General features: G+C 35.2%; 4 protein-coding genes across 6 annotated transcripts; 1 reads left to right on the top strand and 3 right to left on the bottom strand.

Moving 5' to 3' along the window:
* Positions 1-698: 698 nt before the first annotated feature.
* On the top strand, positions 699-2,511 carry LOC140883503 (two-component response regulator ARR17-like). The gene is made up of 5 exons (XM_073290005.1): positions 699-1,126; positions 1,377-1,495; positions 1,674-1,751; positions 1,894-1,961; positions 2,056-2,511. The coding sequence occupies exons 1-5, from the start codon at positions 979-981 to the stop codon at positions 2,243-2,245; spliced, it is 603 nt and encodes a 200-aa protein (XP_073146106.1). The 5' UTR covers positions 699-978; the 3' UTR covers positions 2,246-2,511.
* Positions 2,372-7,883, bottom strand: LOC140883495 (uncharacterized). The gene is made up of 4 exons (XM_073289994.1): positions 5,601-7,883; positions 4,980-5,185; positions 3,640-3,863; positions 2,372-3,393 (listed from the first exon to the last, which is right to left on the bottom strand). The coding sequence occupies exons 1-4, from the start codon at positions 7,459-7,461 to the stop codon at positions 2,628-2,630; spliced, it is 3,057 nt and encodes a 1,018-aa protein (XP_073146095.1). The 5' UTR covers positions 7,462-7,883; the 3' UTR covers positions 2,372-2,627.
* Positions 7,884-9,489: 1,606 nt separating this feature from the next.
* Positions 9,490-14,603, bottom strand: LOC140876241 (uncharacterized). Of its 3 annotated transcripts, none has more exons than XM_073280150.1 (6): positions 14,465-14,603; positions 12,387-12,444; positions 12,137-12,283; positions 10,700-10,835; positions 10,308-10,408; positions 9,490-10,204 (listed from the first exon to the last, which is right to left on the bottom strand). In XM_073280150.1, exons 4-6 carry the CDS (start codon positions 10,795-10,797, stop codon positions 9,678-9,680), a joined length of 726 nt encoding a protein of 241 aa, XP_073136251.1. In that variant the 5' UTR covers positions 10,798-10,835; positions 12,137-12,283; positions 12,387-12,444; positions 14,465-14,603; the 3' UTR covers positions 9,490-9,677. The 3 variants fall into 3 exon arrangements, with proteins under 3 accessions (XP_073136251.1, XP_073136250.1, XP_073136252.1); XM_073280149.1 differs by lacking the exon at positions 14,465-14,603 and adding an exon at positions 12,567-12,711; XM_073280151.1 differs by lacking the exon at positions 14,465-14,603 and adding an exon at positions 12,567-12,711 and having other exon boundaries at positions 10,700-10,821.
* A 2,867-nt stretch (positions 14,604-17,470) lies between these two features.
* LOC140889185 (uncharacterized) lies at positions 17,471-19,790 on the bottom strand. The gene has a single exon (XM_073296893.1). It carries the CDS (start codon positions 19,669-19,671, stop codon positions 17,596-17,598), a length of 2,076 nt encoding a protein of 691 aa, XP_073152994.1. The 5' UTR covers positions 19,672-19,790; the 3' UTR covers positions 17,471-17,595.
* Between the last annotated feature and the right edge of the window lie 486 nt (positions 19,791-20,276).

Genomic DNA, 20,276 nt, shown 5'->3' with positions numbered 1-20,276 from the left:
GAACCAAGAATTCTCTTTCTCACTACTCATATTTATAATAAAAATTAACAATTTTTTGATATGAAAAATAATTCATTTTCATAGATCAGGTCAAATAAGATATTTATCTTATAAAATTAACTTGTAAACCATCTCAAATGAGTTTTTGTATTTCGAAATACAGATTGTTTTTGAATGAAAATAAACTTGAAGAAAAAAAGTGTGAAAAAAATGTTTGGCTACGTACCATTTAAAAAGGCTATATTTTAGAATTTTTTTTGAAAAATATATAATTTATGGATTTTCGTTGTATTTCGAATATTGTTACACACATTACCATGTGAAATCAGAAGATTGCTGAAAATCCTTTATAACTTTATAGATTATTCTTTTTGCATAGGAGAGTTTTTAGCAATATCGGAATTTCATCAGGGTGGTCTATGCAATTAACCCACCCCAATTAATATTTAACTCTAGACACCAACTAAAATATTCTTGCTTAATATATAGTATAGATAATAATAATAATTCTTTCTTAAATTCAGTTTAATTCATAAGTCAGATACTTGTGTATTCAAAACTGATACTCCGCAAGCTAATTAAACGGACTTTATAATTATGGAGTCAATGGGACCACAATTATAGGTGAATCCTAATAAATATAATTTATTATGAAAATAAAAGCTACATGTATAATAATGATTCTTTCATATTTGGAGGTAGCCACCAATGGTCCATGAGTAGTTGTTCCAAAGAGAAAATCTTATTGGAGAGATCTCCAAGATCATTGTTTATGTGTGGGGCGTCTCGTCTAATAATATAAATACAACACACAACATAATGTTCTACACACATATTTTGCTTCTCAACCACTCAAGCTAGAAAATTAAACTACTTTTATCATCTACACACACCATATATAATTCCCTTCATAACAAAACACATAAATATACAATTTTTTTTTTTTTAATTTTATCATATTTTTCCAAGATTTATAAGATGGCAGATTTAAATCTAGAGCGCGAAATTTACAGGACTAATACCGGAGATCGACAAGGGCAACACGATTTTCACGTATTGGCAGTCGATGACAGTCGTCTTGACAGAAAGCTCCTTGAGAGGCTCCTAGCTGTTTCTTCATACCAAGGTATAATTATATTTGATTAATCATTTAATTTCCATTTCATTTGTGATTTCATTAGCTAAAAAACTGCAGATTAATTATGTCTTTTTAATTAATGGGATTTTATTAAATTCTGTTCAGTTTTTGTTTTATACCGTCTGGTAATCAATTTCCCAGCATGCATGTGTATGCATATACTTTCAAGAATCTGTGAAATTTTGAAATAATATTTGTGTTACATGCGTTAAGAATATATGAAACTCGAAAATTGCAGTTACATTTGTGGATTCTGGAGATAAGGCTTTGGAATACCTGGGATTGATTGATAATATTAATGAAGAGAATCAGTACCAAACATCATCGGCTTCACCGAAGTCATCTCTGCACGACAAGGTGCCTGCGCCATATATGTTTTTTTTTATTACATCGATTCATGCAGGATTTTTCGTGTGCGACCACTAAAACTGGTAACCCGATACCGAGTTTTAGTAGTAAAAATCTTTCACCTGTATATATATATATATATATATATATATGTGGTTATATTTTTACTCATGAAACTTATTTGCAGGTATCAAAAATTAACTTGATCATGACAGATTACAGCATGCCGGGGATCAGCGGTTATGATTTGCTGAAAAGAGTCAAGGTTAGCTAGCTAGCTCACCCCAACGACACCGGCTTTTCGAGATTTCTCCGCTCGAAAATCCAGTGTTTAGCTAGACTTTTCTTTGTTCTTATATATTTTTCTTGTTTTCAATGCTGAAAAAGGGGAGATAAATCTTGTTCAGGATTCATCTTGGAGAGACATCCCAGTTGTAGTTATGTCATCTGAAAATTTACCATCAAGAATCAACATGTAATTCTTTATAACTTTTTAGTAATTTTGTTTTTTTTTTTAAAAAAAAGTTTGAAAAATATTCAAGATTTGATTGGAAATTAATGCATGGCAGGTGCTTGGAAGGAGGGGCAGAAGAATTCCTGTTGAAACCTGTAAAATTATCCGATTTAAGGAAACTTCACTCGCATCTTCTCAATTCTCATGGCAGAAAACAAGACAAAGACAGCATCAAGTACAAGGAGAACACCACACTATTGGAGACAAGGCCTCCCCCTGTCCATGAATTAATGAGTGTTTTATGATAAATCAGTTATATATATTGGGTGAATTAATTAAATTCTCATAATTATTTCCACAATGTGCAAAAGATTATCCTCCGGTAGACTTTCAAGCATCAAGAAAATGGCTCGTCGAAATGACTCGGTGCAGGCAAACAAAGACAATAATATTATTCCATCAATAAATAAATGAATCTCTGTACAAAATGTAGCCTGTCATGGCATTCAAAGGGTGTACGGCAAATGATGGAACTCTTCCTCATAATCTCTTTGTATTTTAAACGAGCGAGCCTCTCTTTACTAGCGGGTCCTCCACAAATTGTGATAGTTACATGCACCCTCAAATCTAGCTAATTAACTACAAAAATTATGATATCTTCACCGCTTCCACGACTGGACGATAGGATTATTGATCCGAGTATTCAAGGTTGGGATGCTTTAACCTGACATGTTCGTGTGATTTCAAAGCATCTGAAGTGAAGTTCTCCAATGCTTTGAAAATGGGAACAAGGCCTCCTTGTAAACTACTAGATGCTGCTTCATGAACTGATTTCTTTGCGTCTTTGTGCTTTATTCTTTCTTCGGCCAATCTTCGTCTCATTGAATCCAAGTCCATTTTCTGATCATCAGATTTATCTGAAGGAACTAGAGGCAACCCAGTTTTCTCTGACATTGTCGTGCGTTGTGATCTGAGATGTTTCTCGATATCTTTCGAAAGATATTCAGCTTTAAGCCTTTGTCGCCCCTCCTGATCTTGTTTTTCCTCGAGTTGTCTTAGGTTTGTTGCAAGGGTATTCATGGCATTTGTCACCCTTGTCTCGGAGATGGATTCCATTGCTTGGAACCAATCATTGCAGACTACGAAAATGGGAGGAGCTCCAAGCTGGCCAGGGGAATAGGGAACCGGTCCATCGGGAGTTTCTTCCGGTTCGTATTGAACACACTGAAGAAGCCACCCATTCAGGGATTCAATGTAAGATTTTTGAAAGGAAATCCAGTCGATAAAACGTTCACACCATAAACGAAGCTCCTTTTCAAGCTCTGTGGTAGCACTTGAGCTGGAATCGTTTTTGAGACCAGTGTTAGCTTTAAGCTTTCTCATTTTACTATCCATGAGAGATTGAAACTGCTTCTGATGGCACTTGAGCATTGCCTTCCACATTCTGATCAGCCTACAGGTCGTCATACCATCGATTCAATAGAACAGTATTGATCAATTCACGATTATATAAACAATGTTAAAAAAATACAAAAGAGAACTATATTTTTTTTGTAATCGATGAATCTATGCGTTGTAGATTAAGGGATCACCACAAGCTCAAAGAGTTCAGAGTATAGTCAGCCGATGCAATGTGAAACAAAAGTAACAACATTTGTGCAATTAATAATATAAAATTTAAGGAGAAGGCCATCCATACCCGTGAACTAAAGCGGCAACCTGGGGTTGCAGTTCTTCATCACGCAACTTGTGTATGCTGTTTGAAATCGCATCAATGGCTTTAACACTAACGTCAAGCCTAGTCAATAATTTACTGATAGACGCTTGAGCAGCCACAAGCTTTCTAGACTCAGCACCTACTTCGTCTAAAATTTTTAGTCTCTTGCATTGCTTCTCGTATAACACTCGGAGTCTTTCTTCATCCTAAAGAAAGTAACCACTCAGCAGAATGTAGGGACAAAAAAATAATTAACAAGAGCACAAAATGAAAGCAGTGAGTCCAATTTATATTAATGAGCTACTTTGTCAACCCTGCAAAGCCAACAAAAGCCCATCCAAAGATATTTTCATCTTGATAACATAAAGAAGAGACTATAGTTATTAGCAGTGTTCTAAATGGCGGTCGAGGCGGCCGCCTAGGCACCTGTTCTAAATGGCGGTCGAGGTGGCCGCCTAGGCGGTACCTAGGCGGGCGGCCCTCGACCGCCACGCCTCGTTATGAGGCGGTCGTTTCAGGCGGCCCAAGCTGTGAGGCGGGCGAGGCGGGTGCTCGGGCGGTTGAAGCGGTTGAGGCGGCCAAGGCTTTTTAAATTGAGTCAAGGTCCATAGTCAACTAATTTTAAATTCTAGTCAAAAGTCAATACATTTTAAAATCCTAGTCAAAGTTTATCTATTTTAAAACCCTAGATCTTGACTCATTTCAAAAACACTAGCCACTTTTTTTTTCATTTTTGCTCTCCCACCCTCCACCACACACCTCAGCCGCCTGCCGCCGCCCGCCACCCATAAAAATGCTTTAAAAAAATTCAACCGGCGGTCACGGACCGCACCGCCACCGCCTCCCGCCATTTACAACACTGGTTATTAGGAAAGCAATGCAGTCATAAGGTTGTATGGGTGTCATAAATCATGGTCACTAAGCACATGGCGAGCCACGAGAGACACACCTTATTAAATTAACGAATCCTGAGAAAAATATAATGGATTATTTACCTTACAAACTATAGAACTACAGCTGAAGTCATTGGTTTGTTTGGAAAATCAATAATATATCATATTGCATTTCACCTTTGATTTATTATTTCTGCCTTCAAGGCATGGTTAATAAACGTCTTGGGCCTTTAAAGTGCATCAAAGTTGGGGGTTCTAAGATTAGGGGCATGTTTCATCGAAATACATTGGTTCATACCAAAGTTACAATACCGAGCCTTGAGTATGTGCATGCAATTTGGGCTTTTAAAAATCGTGGAAAAAACTAGTATGCACAGGTTCTCGTAGAAGAATGGGATAATAGTATGGTATATGATAAAACTATTTTACCTTTACTTCCTTGTATAACTTTCTCTCCCAAGCATACAGCTTGTCCAGTGTGGACGAAAGGTCACAAGCATTCACATTTTCATCCTCGCCAACATCTTCAAAGTAAGATTTTGCCAACTTAATTGTTCTAGAAGCTAATTTTACAGATTGTGCTGACGGTGACAAAGTAGAATGTGTAGAATGGCATAATACCCGGGAGAGAATTACTGAAACACAAAACCAAGAAAAGTTAGCAACATGTAAAATTCAAAGTGAACAAGTCTTTCAAGAGCATCACCAGTCATTTTCTCAATTTTATAAGTCAAACAGATCAATAAGATGGACATGCATATCAAGAAGTAACAATGGAGTTTCGGTTCTAATTAAAGACATAGTTAATGGTAATGAGGCGATAACCATAGAAACAAGTAAATAGTAGGACAGTAAACAGGTAATAACCATAGAAACAAATTGATAACAAGTTCAGAACCATAACGTTGTAATAACTATCCTCCTCAATTTTCCAGCTGTCACCATATTTCGATGGAAAACAGTCATATCCCTTGAGGAAAAAATCTCATGAGGGCTAAAACCATGAAGCCGAAGAATAATGGCAGAGAAATATGCAGCAGAAAGTCACACCTTTAAAAAGGCCTGGATGATGAGGCAGCTTCCCAACCTCAAGCATATTGGCTACCTCTTTTCCATAACTAGAAGCAATCTCAAAATCATCTCTGATTTCGGCCACAACTTCGTGCAAATCACGAGTGCCATGAGGTGACAATATAGTTACGCTACTCAATTTGGAAGAATCAGCATCTTGGTTTGACATCTCTTCCACCTCAAAGGACACCCTTTTCTTCCTCACAGAACCCTCGTCCACACTCTTCGACACGATATTTTCGGAGCTGATCGGCCCATCTACGAAACTGGTGGAATCACTTGGGGATAGGTTTACCCATGAAGAAGTCCCTTTCTTGTTTGGTGTTGGCATAGATGATTTGAAAATTTCTTCGATATACGGCGGTGGCGACGGCATCGAGGCCTTAGCACCTTCCTCAATATTTGATGGCACTGATGATTTCTCACCACCCCATGAAGCCACTGATCTTGAACTACTAACCTCAGTTTTTCCAGATGGCATTGATATCGAAATACCCTCACTTTTACTTAATGGCACCGATCTTGAACTAGTCTCCCTTTCACCCAATGACGCTGATCTCGAACTAGACTCACTTTTACCCAGTGGCACTGTTCTTGAACTGCCCTGACTTTTACCCAATGGCATTGATCTTGAACTGCCGTCACTTTTGCCTGATGGAGCGGAGCTTGAATCTCGATTTTTGAGGGCTGGCAGTGCTACAGAACTAGCAAAGCTCGCACCTTTATTCTTCTTTCCTGCTTTGGTTTTCATTCTATTTCCCTTGGTAAACTCTTTAGGCACCTCATTCTCGGTGTCTTCCTCCAAATCAGGAATCCCCTCCCTCTCCCTCAGGTCGCTCGAATCCGGGCTGTTAATATTTGACTCGTACCCGAAGCCCCCACTCAAATAATAGCTCGGGTACCCATTATCAGACACATCAAAGGGGTTAAAAAAATCCCAACCCGATGCTTTAGGTGACGGCGGAGGCGGCGCCTCCTCTTTTTGCGGACGCACGTTCAAACCATCATTATTCCCCTTCCTTGTCGTGGAACCCCAAGTGAAATAACCATAATTACCAGCATTATCTGCTGGAGAATTCCAGTAAGAGTCTGTGTAACCATAACTCGGTTCTGGTGGAGGCTCCCGAACTACCGTTTTCATCTCAGGAGTTGCCTTGTTCATGTAGTGCACATTCGATTTACTCGATAAATACCACGGCTGCAGTGGCGGCGGCCGCACTCCCGGTTGATTCCACTGACCCATAAACGGCTCCCCAAACGAATGCGGCGGGTATGAATGAGTATAAGGGTACACGTAGGGATCATTGGCGAATCCATCCCCAAATGTCTGATTATACCCATCAAATCCACCGCGCGGATAATGAGATGAGTAATCATCCTTCCCCCTGTGCTCTTGTGCGTGATGGGTATGATGCTGATGGGTTTCGTCATCAGAATCAAGCGCACAATGATTATGATGCTGATGCTGAAAAGACCGGGAATCCCAATCTTCTTTTATATCAGAAGAAGCGGAAGAATCTGATAGATATAGATGAGACTCATCCTCATCCTCGCTATCAGTTAACCGCAATTTCTCCACATTGTTGTTGTTCTTCTTCTTTGAAGTCGGTGGCAAAATCAAAGACGGCGATGAAACAGAGGAGGAAATAGAAGCAGTAACGAGATCTTCATCCACAAACTTACGGAGGGCTTCCCCCACGTCTTTGAGTGAACGGAAGTAAGAAACATGAGCAGCGGCGAGTGCATAGCGGTGGTTGGAGGCGGCGCGTATAAGTTCCCGCCGCTTCCGGCAGCGAACTACAAGCGGCAAATCCTGCGCCTTAGACCCACTACACCCCATGTCAAAACCGAATCATAACAAGCATAGAACATAAATTTCTTTCAACGAGAGGGGAAAAAAGAAGTTCCTATGGAAATCACCCAGCTACATGGGAATGTACCAGCAACGGAGCCTAAAGTACAGCAGTTAATTACAGCAAGATGGTTTGCTTAACGATTCACATTGGGGATTGGTAAATATGGAAAGAGAAACCAATGGATTCGAGGGGTTATGTAAAATTTGGAAAGAGAGCAAAATCTGACCGCAGAAGGAAGGCGAAATCTTGGTCGTCCAAGAGCAAAAAAAGATTGATTTTCTTTCTTTCTTTCTTTCTTTCTTTCCTTCTCCCTCGGCTCACTGTGCTTCAGAAAAAAATGGAGCTGTGTCAGTAAAAAAAAGTGTGAAAAAAGAAGAAATGTCCATGGAGATGTGTGTCATTGTGGGGATCTGTGAAAGCTACGGGAGTGAACTGGGAAGATGATACCAGGGAAAGGGGTCGCATCAATTATAATTCTTTGTTTTATTATATATACTATATTAATTATAATTATAATAATATAGATGCACACAAATACAAAATTAGTTGTATTAATGCATTTTATTATTTATCTAAGAATTTCATTTTAAAATTAGTTGATAAATTTTTATCTAAATTTGTTTAGATTTTTTTTTGAAAAAATAGGTTGTGAGTTATAACTACGTACATGCATTAATATTTTTTTATAGCAACAAATCCACTCTAAAGAGTAAAGAGGTGCATGTACCGAATTTGTGTGTGTAGGTGTGGTGTGTCAAAGATATTATTTTTTAATTATTATGTAGTGACTGTCAAAAAAAAAATATTTAAGGGGGAGCAATATGTCAGTTTACACGTTTGTGTTAAATATTTTTAAAATTGTTTTTATAGATATTGTGAGTCATTTATATTTACATTCACTATATTTCATATATTTGATATTCATTTCTCTCGTCAAGTGCAAAAATGATAAGATACAGGAGAAATAAATGTCAAAAACAAAAAATATAAGAAAAGTGAAAGAGCAGTGAATGCAAATTAATTCTCTTGATACCAAGATGAATTCATTTTATATATTTTCTCAAGATAACATAGAGTAAGCATAAATTTAATATTTTATTTGTTTAATATAATCGTTATTTTAAATTTATTTTTTACTATTTTAAAAATATTTTATCATTATTATTATAAATAATGCAAAATGTAACACTTCAGCATTAATTTATCAAATAATTCGTGACTAGGATTGCAATGTATGAACTTTTTATGTCTAGGAATCTAGATAAAGGTTTTGAGGAATTATTATTATTAGTCTTTTAATAACGATGGAATCTTCAATCGCTATGTTTTTTTATATGCAACTGATAAATTTTTAAGGTAAAGTAGTATAGTAGCATATAAACCACATATGTAAAAAAAATGCGATAAGCTAGTCCGAGAAATTATTAAAAAGAGAATTGAATATTTGAACTAATGACAATTGGACAAAAGCTTAAGTCTGGACTACATCAACTCGAATACTCTGAGAAGCATTTTCAAATCCATTTTATGTCATATAAAATATTTAATAAATCTTGTTAAATTTTATTTGAACTTTTTTTAAAAAAAACTTTGTATTTGAAGTTATTTGTACAGAAATTTTGGAATACTTAAGCGAATTTAAAAAGGGCTAGTCTATTTATGAACTTAGGGGTGATCAACTTTTTGTTGTGTGCTAGCCCGTGAAATGGGGTTGTTTGGGAGAAGGGAACATGATTTCATAATTAGATATTTTTTTGGGACAACATGTCACTTCAAGCCAACCTTTAGACATAGATAACATTGTGCATATAAATGATGACGGGCTACTTCAATCGATTAGGGGCTAACATTGGTGGGCCGTTCTGTCTCAAGTACGAGGGCCCACTTCATCTTCTCATACAAATTGAAATATGTCAGTATTACTTTTTTCTTCCCACTTTCACCACAAACTGTTTAGGACCTTTCTTTTGTAACTTTACAAAACCAAAAGGGGGCTAAGGGTCAGTGGATTCTTCACAATTCTGCCTCAGAGAACTTATATATCTTAACTTTGTGCATCCATTATTTCTAAATCAAATCAATCTAAATAGAAATTGGAAACTAAAAAAAAAATGATCATAGACAATGTATCTATCTTGATAGAATCTCATAAGCAATCAAGAATTCATTCACTTTCTCCAACCTTGTACAATCCAGAAATCTACCTTCTCCTATGGTGAATCCCACTTCTGTGCATGGATCCCTTGTGAGCGAATCTCGAACTCCTAGTAACCCGAATATGATGGTGAAGAGGGCTCGTATTGTGTCCGCCGTTTTTGAAACTCTTTGTTCTACGCAGGTGAATGGAATGATCTCCCGCAACCCTTACATGCGAACGATGATTTTTAGGCCTCAAAGATCGCCGCAAATGCTCATCTTTGTAATTCCTCCTAGCACTAATCCTCGACCTCCTACGTTCAAGATTCCTAGAATGTTGCAACACAGAGGTTTCACCTAATTCATACCCTTCTTCACTAGTACTAGGACTGGCTTCTACGGATTCCTCAATGTCTCTCCTCCTCCTTCTCCGTCTCCTCTTTACAGTACGAAGCTTGAAACATAAGTACGAACAACAGAACTCCAAGCACGAAAAACAAGTTGAGAAGCAAGCCCATATGATTCTACAGATAGAGCGGCAAATGCATTGGCAGATTCCCAAGTTGCACAAGAGATAGAAGAACAAGAGAACTGCATCACGTTTTGTCAAAGAGAGAGAGAGAGCTTTAAATGTGTTCACAAGATTAGGGACTATGAAATGAGTAACATAATATTTCCCACTAAATTCACTCACCAAAATAAACTAACGTTGCCACCATGACCAACTTGAGCAAATGTGAGACACAGAAGTTTTCGATGTAACAGACAAAATCCCATGTTGAACCACATAATGAACTGCAAAAGAACATGTATGAGAAGTTAAGGGAAAAAAAAAATCATGACGAACAAACAAAAGACTCATGATGTGTTAAAGCTCAATGCGAAGAAAACACTCAAAATCACATTCGATACAATTTATCAACTTATTCAACAGTTTTTCTCTAAAAAATTCAGTAAATTCCTTTGAATGCCTTGGAACTGCTAGAGATCCTAAAAACTGATGAAACGTAAATGGCACATTTGCGAATTTCGGAAAACAATCAAGGAAATCATTGAAGAAAGATCTATAATAGTAACGGAAGTTACTCGCAGTTTTTGCCAGCGAGGAAATCGAGTGGGTGACCCAAAATCTTGTTTAAAAGTTGAGCAAATCCGGAGGAAAAAGATCCAACCACATTCCCCATTGATTAGTAGCCACGAACTGCTTCCTAAAAAATATTTTCTGAAACAATTAAAAAAAAATTAATGGCTTTTTTGCTTAAACAGAAATCCCAATAAGAATAATTTCAACTCATCAAATCTGTGTCCCATTTTTCCATTTTCAAATTTTTACACCCCAAATACGAGTTTTGCACAACTTATTTCATTCTTCCTTCTTCTTGTAGAAGGATTTTATACTTGGCTGAGATAATTCTCATATTACTAGTCTCAGAGCACACGTGTGTTACATAATGCACAAATATAAATACTTTTTTTTTGTTGGTTGTTCTATGAAATCAATGTGATACACTGATTCTCAAAAAAAAAAAAATGTGATACACCGAACAAATTATCTTTGGTCAAAACAAAAACAAATTCATTCATGAACGATATGTGTTCTACCTTACAACATTTGAAGAACTTAAATTAGAGAAATTTTCAAGGATAAATATTTAACAATGTGACACAATTTAATTATGAAATTTCACTACTTACATATTGTGAAATGACAAAAAATAAAATAATTAATAAAATAATTCAAACACCAACTTTTGTACTAATATTTTAACCTAAATAATGTATTTCCGTTAATGTGCTACTTGTGATTGTCTTTCTGCAACATTGAGAAATAATATAATAATAAAATAAATAATATAAGAGAAATATACAATAATAACGACATGTATATTATTTACTTGGAAATAAATAAATATTATTCATATTAGAATAAATAAAAGTAGCCATCAAACATTAAAAATAAAATATGTTACCAATGAGAAGAACAAATATATAGAACAACCTAACCAATATGAATGAGTACTTTAAACTGTAAAATGATACTTAAAAAGTAAGAAATAGAAACATAATGTTTCTATAGGAGACTCACAATAAAACATGTTTCAATATTTGAAAATTATTATCCGGAAAAGAATCTATAGACTATAGTTAACTGCAAAAATCATCAAGTTGAAACGAAGAAAAATAACAAAGAGTTTAGAGAAACAGAAAAAAAAACACGAAAGTGTACAGACTACAGATTCATATACAAAAAAACTCTTAAATTTAAAATACAAACTAAACCTTACGTAAAAAGTCTGAAGGAGAATTAGCACAAATTACTGAAGATATCAACATAAGACCAAATTAAAAAAACTGTAGCAACAAAAAGTTCGGAATTAAATTAGTTATTCACATGTTTAACTTTAACAAATTAAAAAGTGGCCTTATTTCGTAATATTTGCAACCTAATTCAAAACAATGCACTGAATCAATTAGCAAGAAAGTTGCAAAAGAAAATGGTAAATTTTCAAAAGAAGCAATTACTGTTAAATGAGAGAGGGGTGCGAGAGGCCAAGCAATCCTCCATGAATGATGAGAACGAAAAAGTGTAACAACACAGCCAGCGTAGTCAACTGATACAACGAACTTGAGGAGGAAATTCAAAATTCAGAATGAAGGCTTGAATCCTCCCTGTAAGATGAAAAGGAAAGAGTTGAACAACACGATTGACGAAAATTTTGTTGCATGGAGTTTTCTTTTGCACATTTAATCAAACAGGTTCAAAGCAACTTACTTGAGTAGCAGTGATATGCAAAAATAGAGATCACTATTCGTATATCACCATCCTTTGACTGAAAAAAAAAAATTAAGAATAAGGAAAGAAATTAACCCACGTAACACAAAAAAAAGAACCAAAAAAAAATCGAAGCAGCAAAATTATCCCATTAATTTGGAAGGAAATTAAACCACATACCTAGATCGGAACAATGTGCGAAGGATATGAAATCGTGAAACAATGTGTGAAGGAATAGAAGTTGAGATATTTTTGGGTGAGAAAACTGCTTTATGGCAGTGAAGAGGAAGACGCGAATGGGCCTTGAGTTGAAGACAAATTTGGGTCCGGGTTTTGCAACTTAAGTTTGTTTGTAATTATGAATGTTTAATATGGATAATTTAGTCTATACATTAGTTTGATCATAACAGTTTTTTTAATCTGTTTAGCTATTATTAAATAGTAAGGATATTTCATATTACATGTGAGTAAATATGTCTTCCTTTTCTATTAGTTATTATTAATATTTGTAGAATTGAACACGTGCTAGGAGAATTAGATCCTAACAGTGTACCTCTGCCAAAACAAGTTTATAAGATCTATGCAAAGATAAATAAATAATAAATAAAAACTTAAAAACAATAACTGAAAAAAGAAAGAAAATTTAACGAACATAAAGGCCTCTAATCTACTACCAAAGTTTAAATTTTGATGCGTTATTACAACTATTTATGTGAAAACAACTGATTTGATCTTAAAAGAAATATGAAGTTCACTTATGCTTTGTAAATCTGAAAATAAATATGAATAAATTTAATATATATGTTTATGAAGTATAAAAATAACAATGACCAATAGAACTTGATTACATTATAAAATAGACCTGTCGGTACACAAAAAAAAATGCACATCTTAAGAGCAGAGAGCTAAAACTCATGTTGCTGCATGTACTTCTGCAATACGCACACAAATTTTATATCAACGACAGAAAAACAGCAAATTGACAATTTTTCTAACAGAACCAAACTCATAGGCTATGACAAATATTTAGACTAAAGACGACAACAAATATAAATGCAATTGCCTTGGCTAGATTGACATAGGTAGATTTGGATTATCACCGATGACTATATTTGTTGCTCACTTCATCTATAATTGAAAATAAGTTAATTCTTAAAAACTTGAAAAAAATTTACTTTAACAAAGCTACACCATATGATATAAAGAAATCAATGTCATGCTATGATTTTCTTGCAATCTCCATTGCACTTTATTTTTTCATGCTTTAGCTTTAATCTAAAAGCAGACAGAAATAAACAAATATTCCCGATAAGATAAATATAAACGACAATCAATTGCATAACTTGTTTTAGGGCAGTGAAGGTAGAAAATATGCAGATGGACAGTATGCATGATTGAAATAAAGCATATGTTGGTCGGAACAACCAAGACTTCATTCATTGATGAGACCATCACGATACTTCAAATGCATCACTTTTACTTCTACATATCTCACATCCAAAATAAACTAGAATCAATGCAAGTATTAGCAAAATCCTCAATGTAATACCAGTTTACATCTTAAAAGTGCTAAAAAGTTGTTGCTGCAGGAGAATAAGGAGCTAGCATTGGATGACACGATTAAGTTTAAACTTGGCTGACTCAATTACGTTAAAAATTCTACCAAACCATTATCTATCTCACACAATTGCTCATGTCTCGTGCTACAATTTACCCCCCTAGCATCCAGCAACTTCTGAGTTCAACAATACAATCCGATTAGCAACAGACACCATCACAAGTAAGGTTCTTAATCAGTGATACATTACTTATTTTGCAAACCAGCACTTAAAAATCTTTCAACCCCGTGAAAAGAAACAAAAAAAAGTAAATTTTAGAACAATAGCATTTGAAAATTGATCGAACATATCACCAAAACTAAAAGATAAGCATAAATTGTCAGTACCCTATAATATGACAGTGAAATTTCTACAAACAGTTGGTTTGCGCAGACCATATATACACAAATCATATTCGGTGTTTAAGAACGCGACAAAGAAAATTCAAATCCGGATTTTAAACCAAGAAACGAAAATTACCGCATATAAAAGCAACCAAACAATATTCTGGAGTGATGTCCGAAGGGGAAAAAGACTTCCTCGAAAGTAGCAGGAAGAAATCGAAAAGCTCTAGTTACGAACAAGGAATTTCAGCGCCCGCTACAGCATAAACAAGGGGAATTCGACTCTGATTCAAGTGTAGCATCTGATTATCTGGAGGAAGAAGAATGGATAAACATGGGAAGCATGATCGCGCGGGTAACATCGATGTTTGAAATGTTGGGCCACGAAGATAACCAGGAGATGGATCTAAATCATGTTGGGCCGCAAAAGAGAAATATGATTGTCCTATAATTTATGGAAAAGGGAGAAGGCCCAATAGCCAGATCAGTTTTAAAGAGGTCCAATTGAGGTATTTCGCGTCGTTCAAATGTAGTTAGGAACTTAGGATAACTATGGTTATATTTGTAAATTGATTTTTTGACATATCAAACCTAGATAATATTACCAAAAATTAGGGATGAACAAAATTATTAAAAAAGGTATAATGTTATGAAGATAATGTTTCGAGTTATACATATAGGAAAATAGTTTTAGAATAAATTTATATTGAAAATATAAAACTATTTTAATATTTTAATTTAGAAAATTTTATGTGATTTGGAAATTTTTTTAAAAATAATATTTAATATTTAATGGGTGTAGGATAATGGGAATTTATGAAAATATTTAAACATATTTTGGAGAGATTAAATGTTAAAATAAGATCTTTTTCAACTTATAAGATGTTTGGAAATTTTTTTACCAAACAAAATTTAAAAATTTATAAGCTCCAAAACAGAGGTGTGGATCCTCTATTGTGCAGAGAAAACCGCACCCCATGTTGCGGCCATCAAACGACAACGTTTGATAGCCTTCCTTCATTTTTTCTTTTTTTATTTTTTTCTAAAAAAAATCTGTTTTTAATTTAATTTGGCTTATAAAAACATGTGTTCCAAATTTTAGTCTCTTGAATTAATTAATTCCGATAAAATGAATAAAAATAGTAATCAATCTCGATATATCGAAATTTTAATATGCATAATTAGCATATCGATTATACAAAAATTTCGGTACGATATTGGTGTATATCATTTAAAATGAAAAAACTTAAATATTTAAAAATATTATATATTTTCAAATTTCATACCGTTTTCTTATCGAAAAATTCGGTAAATAACGAAATTAATTATTAGTTTAACTTAAAAATTAAATTTTAAAAATATTTAATTAAAAGATAAATTTTAAAATAATTATATATATTAATTTATTATTAAATTTATTTATATGAAATCATATATACAGTTATAAAGTTAAATCAATATTTTAAATATCAAATATTATTATATTAATAATAATATTTTTATCAATTAACAATTTTGGTATGATATCAAATTTAAAAATTTTGATACATATCAAAATACCAAAAAATATATATAAATAAAAATATATAATATTTTTAAACAATATATTTATAATCTAAAAAATATACAAGTTTGTTTTTCATATAGAATTGTATATACTTCCAAAATTTCAATATAATAGGTATACAAATTATACATATAAAAATTTTTGATATACCAAGAGATATTATTTTCATTTAAATTTCGGTACAATCGATATTAAGTATACATAAAAAATTTTAATATACCGAAACTAGTTATTATTTTTATTGATTTGTAATTAATGAATTCAACGAACCAAAATTTAGAACCTATATTTTTACCAAAAAAACCAAATTTTTTTAATCAAAAAACCCAAATTAAAATAAAAGAGAAAATTTGTATTAAAAAGAACATAAAGGAAGGAAGACCATCAAACGAAAATGTTTGATGGCTACAGCATGGGGTGATTTTTCCTCTGGACAGCAGAGGATTCACACAACCAAAACAATTTATAAGTTGTTTTATAGAGCTTATAAGTTCAGCCAAACACCTTCATATTTGTTTTATCCACTAACTTTTCATTTTTTATTTTGGTATACAGAGCCGTACCTATGATCAACCAGATCTGAGGCGGTATATGAAAAGTGGGCCCTCTTGTTGCGGCAAATAACTGTAAAATTTAATTCGCAAATGACATATACACTAAACAATATATAAATATACCATAAACAATATATTTCGTAAACGAAAAGTCAAAAAATATTTGAATAACTACATAAATACTACTCGTCAACCGTTTAGAGGTAAAATATTTATCAAATCTGTATAATCCAATTGTCGGACCATTTCTTTCTCAATTGACAACATAGCTAGCCCATTTAATTTATCATACGACATTGTTGACCGAAGATAATTCTTGATTAACTTCAACAAGTATTTGGGAATAAATTATGCAGTTTCGCCAAAACCTGAAGTATATCAATTGCTCTTTTTTCATTTGTTAAATAACATCTCACAACCATCAACTCTAAAAAAAAACTCATCACCAATAATGTCTGAACGTCTATCGTGACTCAAAAATTGTTGAAGTTTTGTATAAGATTTCATGAAGCTATTTATAATATTCACTCTTTAACTTCTCTAAATATATTCTAATTCATTAACCAAATATATATATATAATTTAAAAAATTTTGGGCCCATTACTGGGTCGGGCCCTAAGGCCATGGCCTCATTGGCCTCGCAATAGGTCTGGCTCTGTTGGTATATTAACTTTTCAAACTTTGATTTTTATATACTAATTTTTAATTTTTGATTATTTTGAATCAATTGCTGACGTGATCATTTGACATATAAATTTTTCGATATCACGTTATCATTTTAGATGTCATGTAAATATTTTTCGATCTTACATCAGCAATTGAATCAAAATAATAAAAAAAACTAAAAATTATCATGTCAAAACAAAACTTTGAAAAACTAATTGATCAAAAACAAAAACTAGGCAAGTTAACGAAAAAAAACAAATTTCCCAACGATTTAATTCAAAAATTAAAATCAAACAAACCAAACCGAAATAAAAATATTTTTTTTTTTTTTGGTTGTGTTGAGATTAACCAAAATTTTGGATATTTTACTCATAAACATCAGTAACATGTTTTTATTTATGAAGTTTACATCACACTGGTAGGAAACAAAACCAAGATTTTTATTTTAACAGATGACCCACAAAATATATATGGTCAACTTAGATCTCAGCACACTGTACGTTTGATGAACCTAAACTTTTAATCGTGCTTATGCTTAGCCAGTGGCAGTCCTCAAACGAACACAATGATTCAGAATCAGACAACTCAACATTAGCTACTACTGATGATTTCGGGCCCCAAGCCGGGGTACCATCCTCGTACGAGTTGTGTGTCAATCTACGGATCTCCGAACCATCTGACTTGATCACGAAAAGATCCCCATACGGCTGATAATGATGCGGGTTCGATATTGGTTCAGCCGAAACACCTGCATAATCTGAGGTGAACACAATGTATCTCCCATCCGGACTGAACCACGGGTGGTTCGTTCTACCACCCGAGCCGCTCTGTATCAGCTTCTGCAGCCCCGTCCCGTTTGGGTGAATCTTGAACAACTCGAAACTATCCGAACCGGGATTCTCCCTATCCGATGCAAAGGCGATCCAGTCGCCATCGGGTGACCAATTACACATGGTATCACTCCATGGACCTTTAGTTAACCTATGGAGAGCAGCCTTTTCTCCGTCCAAAGCATCCATTATGTACAAGTTCTTGTGACCAGACCTACCGGATCTGAACACGACCCATTTCCCATCCGGCGAGGCCGAAGGGAAGGCATTGTTTTCGCCACCAATGGTCAAGGTTTTGTAACTTAAATCAGCATCGTCCACATCGATAGATACGATATCAACCTTCGAGGCTTCGCTAGCAAACGTAGGACCAACACTCGTGTACACAACTCCTTTCCTCTTCCAATCCCAAGCCGTCGAAAAGGCGGATCGACTAGAAACCATTCGGGCACCCGATCCATCACTATTCATGACATAAACACCGGGGAAGTTCACATAAGCGATCCGCTTTCCATCCTGTGAAAACGAGGGAAATGATCCACCTATACGGAATAAGGAAACACTTGGTAATGGACTATTAACTCTCTCAAGATGTAACTCGTTGGTCCCGCCATCACTGCTTGTTCCTCTGCATTTGTGGTACCCGATCAAAGCAGAGTCTGGGGAGATAAACGGGTTGAAGTGATGTGAATTGGGTGAAATGTTTCTGGTTAACTCGATGAACTCACTCAAAACAACGTCGAATAGCTCTATGTGCCGATATTCGGATCCGGGTCTTCTTGTGGCCACAGCAATGAAGTTCTTGTTTGTAACCGAAGCAGCTGGAGTGAAAGCGTGCAAACCCGGCGGCGTGAGTCTTTCGACCACCACGGTGGATTCGGAGCGGAATCGGCCGTTTTGCAACTTCAAAACTGCCCTGAAAACACTCCACCACCCATCATCACATTTTCGGTGAAAATACAAGGTCGAATCATCGGCCCAGCTAGGCCATCCTCCATGCTCGATCACCTTGACCCGGTTGGATCCATCAAGAGTCGAGAACACATATATATCTGTACCTAATTCTTGAACATTCCCATTCCAACCCTCTTCCCCATACGACGCAACCGCGGTCCAGGCCCCCGACGGAGACACCGCAGGGCTGAAATCCGCCACCCCGATCGGGGTCAGCCGAAGAGTCGACCCGGTAGTCAACTGAGTCGAGTAAACAGCAGCCCAACTCGCACGAGGCTTACCCGGGTTTTCGTGGGTCGACACGTAAACCAAACTCTGACCCACTAAAGTCGGCTTGTCCTTCATCGAAACCTGGCCGTTGAACTTCTCATCGCCCACCAATGGTATCTGAACTCGATTAAACCGAGTAGAAACTCCAAGAGAAAAATGAACTGCATCCAGATATATACTCGTCGACCCGTTGCGTTCAGTAACGTACACAAGGTTAACAGAGGGGAGGGAATAGTTCTTCAAGAAAGGGAGCGCAGAGAGCTGCGATGCAAAATAGCCATTAAAATTGATGGAATTCCCATCGGTGAGACGGATTTCCTTCGACGGGTCCGATGTTCGGAGAGAGTAGATATCAAACGCATATCTTGGTCTCCCCACCGTAGCAAATGCTATGCTGCTGTGTTCCGGCGTAGCATGGGAGACTTGAATTTGATATGATGATACTATAAAACTGAAGAGAAGGAAGCAGCAAGACAGCGCCTTTTGGCACGAGGACTTCATTTTCTCCACGACGATTATGATCAAAGATAAGAGTTGGAACTTTGAATTTATCAAAGGCGAAGAAGTTGATACGTAAGAGCTGACGCAGAGGGGAGTTCTTCCGCTGTTTGTGATAAGGTCTCGTGTTGGACTTTGTACTACACAGTCTACACATCTGCCGATTTAGAACATTCTATACATCTGGTCCCGTACAAATTTAAAATAAATAAAACCTTAAAGTTGGATGACACAGCCTTGCGAAAATGATAAAGAAATCTCCTTAAAAAGAAAGAAATGATAAAGAAATGAAAAAATTGGAAGGACCATTTTTTAGGTCGTTTTTAGCTTGGAAATATGACTTCAGATGTATTGTATCTAGGGTTCAAATGAACCGAATAAAATCGAACAATCGTAAAATTTTAAAACTTGAATTCGACTTAATATAAGTATATTCGAGTTCGAGCTCAATTCGAAGTTCGATAATTTCAAATATTTTGGCTCGAACTCGGGTCGAAATGAAATTCGCCTCGAAATATTCGAACTATTTGTGAACTATTGTTCAGATATTATAGTTCGAAAAGCTCGAAATGTTCAAAAATATTCGAAATGTATATATATTTATTATA

This window comes from Henckelia pumila, chromosome 1 (genome assembly GCF_033568475.1).
Source record: "Henckelia pumila isolate YLH828 chromosome 1, ASM3356847v2, whole genome shotgun sequence".
NCBI lineage: Eukaryota > Viridiplantae > Streptophyta > Magnoliopsida > Lamiales > Gesneriaceae > Henckelia > Henckelia pumila.
This window is presented reverse-complemented; position numbering and strand designations above follow the sequence as displayed.

Excerpts from the sequence above, each read along its gene's own strand:
- LOC140883495 (XM_073289994.1), bottom strand. The coding sequence starts at position 7,461 with ATGGGGTGTAGTGGGTCTAAGGCGCAGGATTTGCCGCTTGTAGTTCGC. Across the intron at positions 5,186-5,600 it reads TCATCCAGGCCTTTTTAAAG|TAATTCTCTCCCGGGTATTA; the intron begins GTGTGACTTTCT and ends TTTGTGTTTCAG. Across the intron at positions 3,864-4,979 it reads AGTTATACAAGGAAGTAAAG|GATGAAGAAAGACTCCGAGT; the intron begins GTAAAATAGTTT and ends TACTTTCTTTAG.
- LOC140876241 (XM_073280150.1), bottom strand. The coding sequence starts at position 10,797 with ATGGGGAATGTGGTTGGATCTTTTTCCTCCGGATTTGCTCAACTTTTA. Across the intron at positions 10,409-10,699 it reads CTCGCTGGCAAAAACTGCGA|TTCATTATGTGGTTCAACAT; the intron begins GTAACTTCCGTT and ends GTTCTTTTGCAG. Across the intron at positions 10,205-10,307 it reads GGCAACGTTAGTTTATTTTG|TTCTCTTGTTCTTCTATCTC; the intron begins GTGAGTGAATTT and ends AACGTGATGCAG.
- LOC140889185 (XM_073296893.1), bottom strand. The coding sequence starts at position 19,671 with ATGAAGTCCTCGTGCCAAAAGGCGCTGTCTTGCTGCTTCCTTCTCTTC.
- LOC140883503 (XM_073290005.1), top strand. The coding sequence starts at position 979 with ATGGCAGATTTAAATCTAGAGCGCGAAATTTACAGGACTAATACCGGA. Across the intron at positions 1,127-1,376 it reads AGCTGTTTCTTCATACCAAG|TTACATTTGTGGATTCTGGA; the intron begins GTATAATTATAT and ends CGAAAATTGCAG. Across the intron at positions 1,496-1,673 it reads AGTCATCTCTGCACGACAAG|GTATCAAAAATTAACTTGAT; the intron begins GTGCCTGCGCCA and ends ACTTATTTGCAG.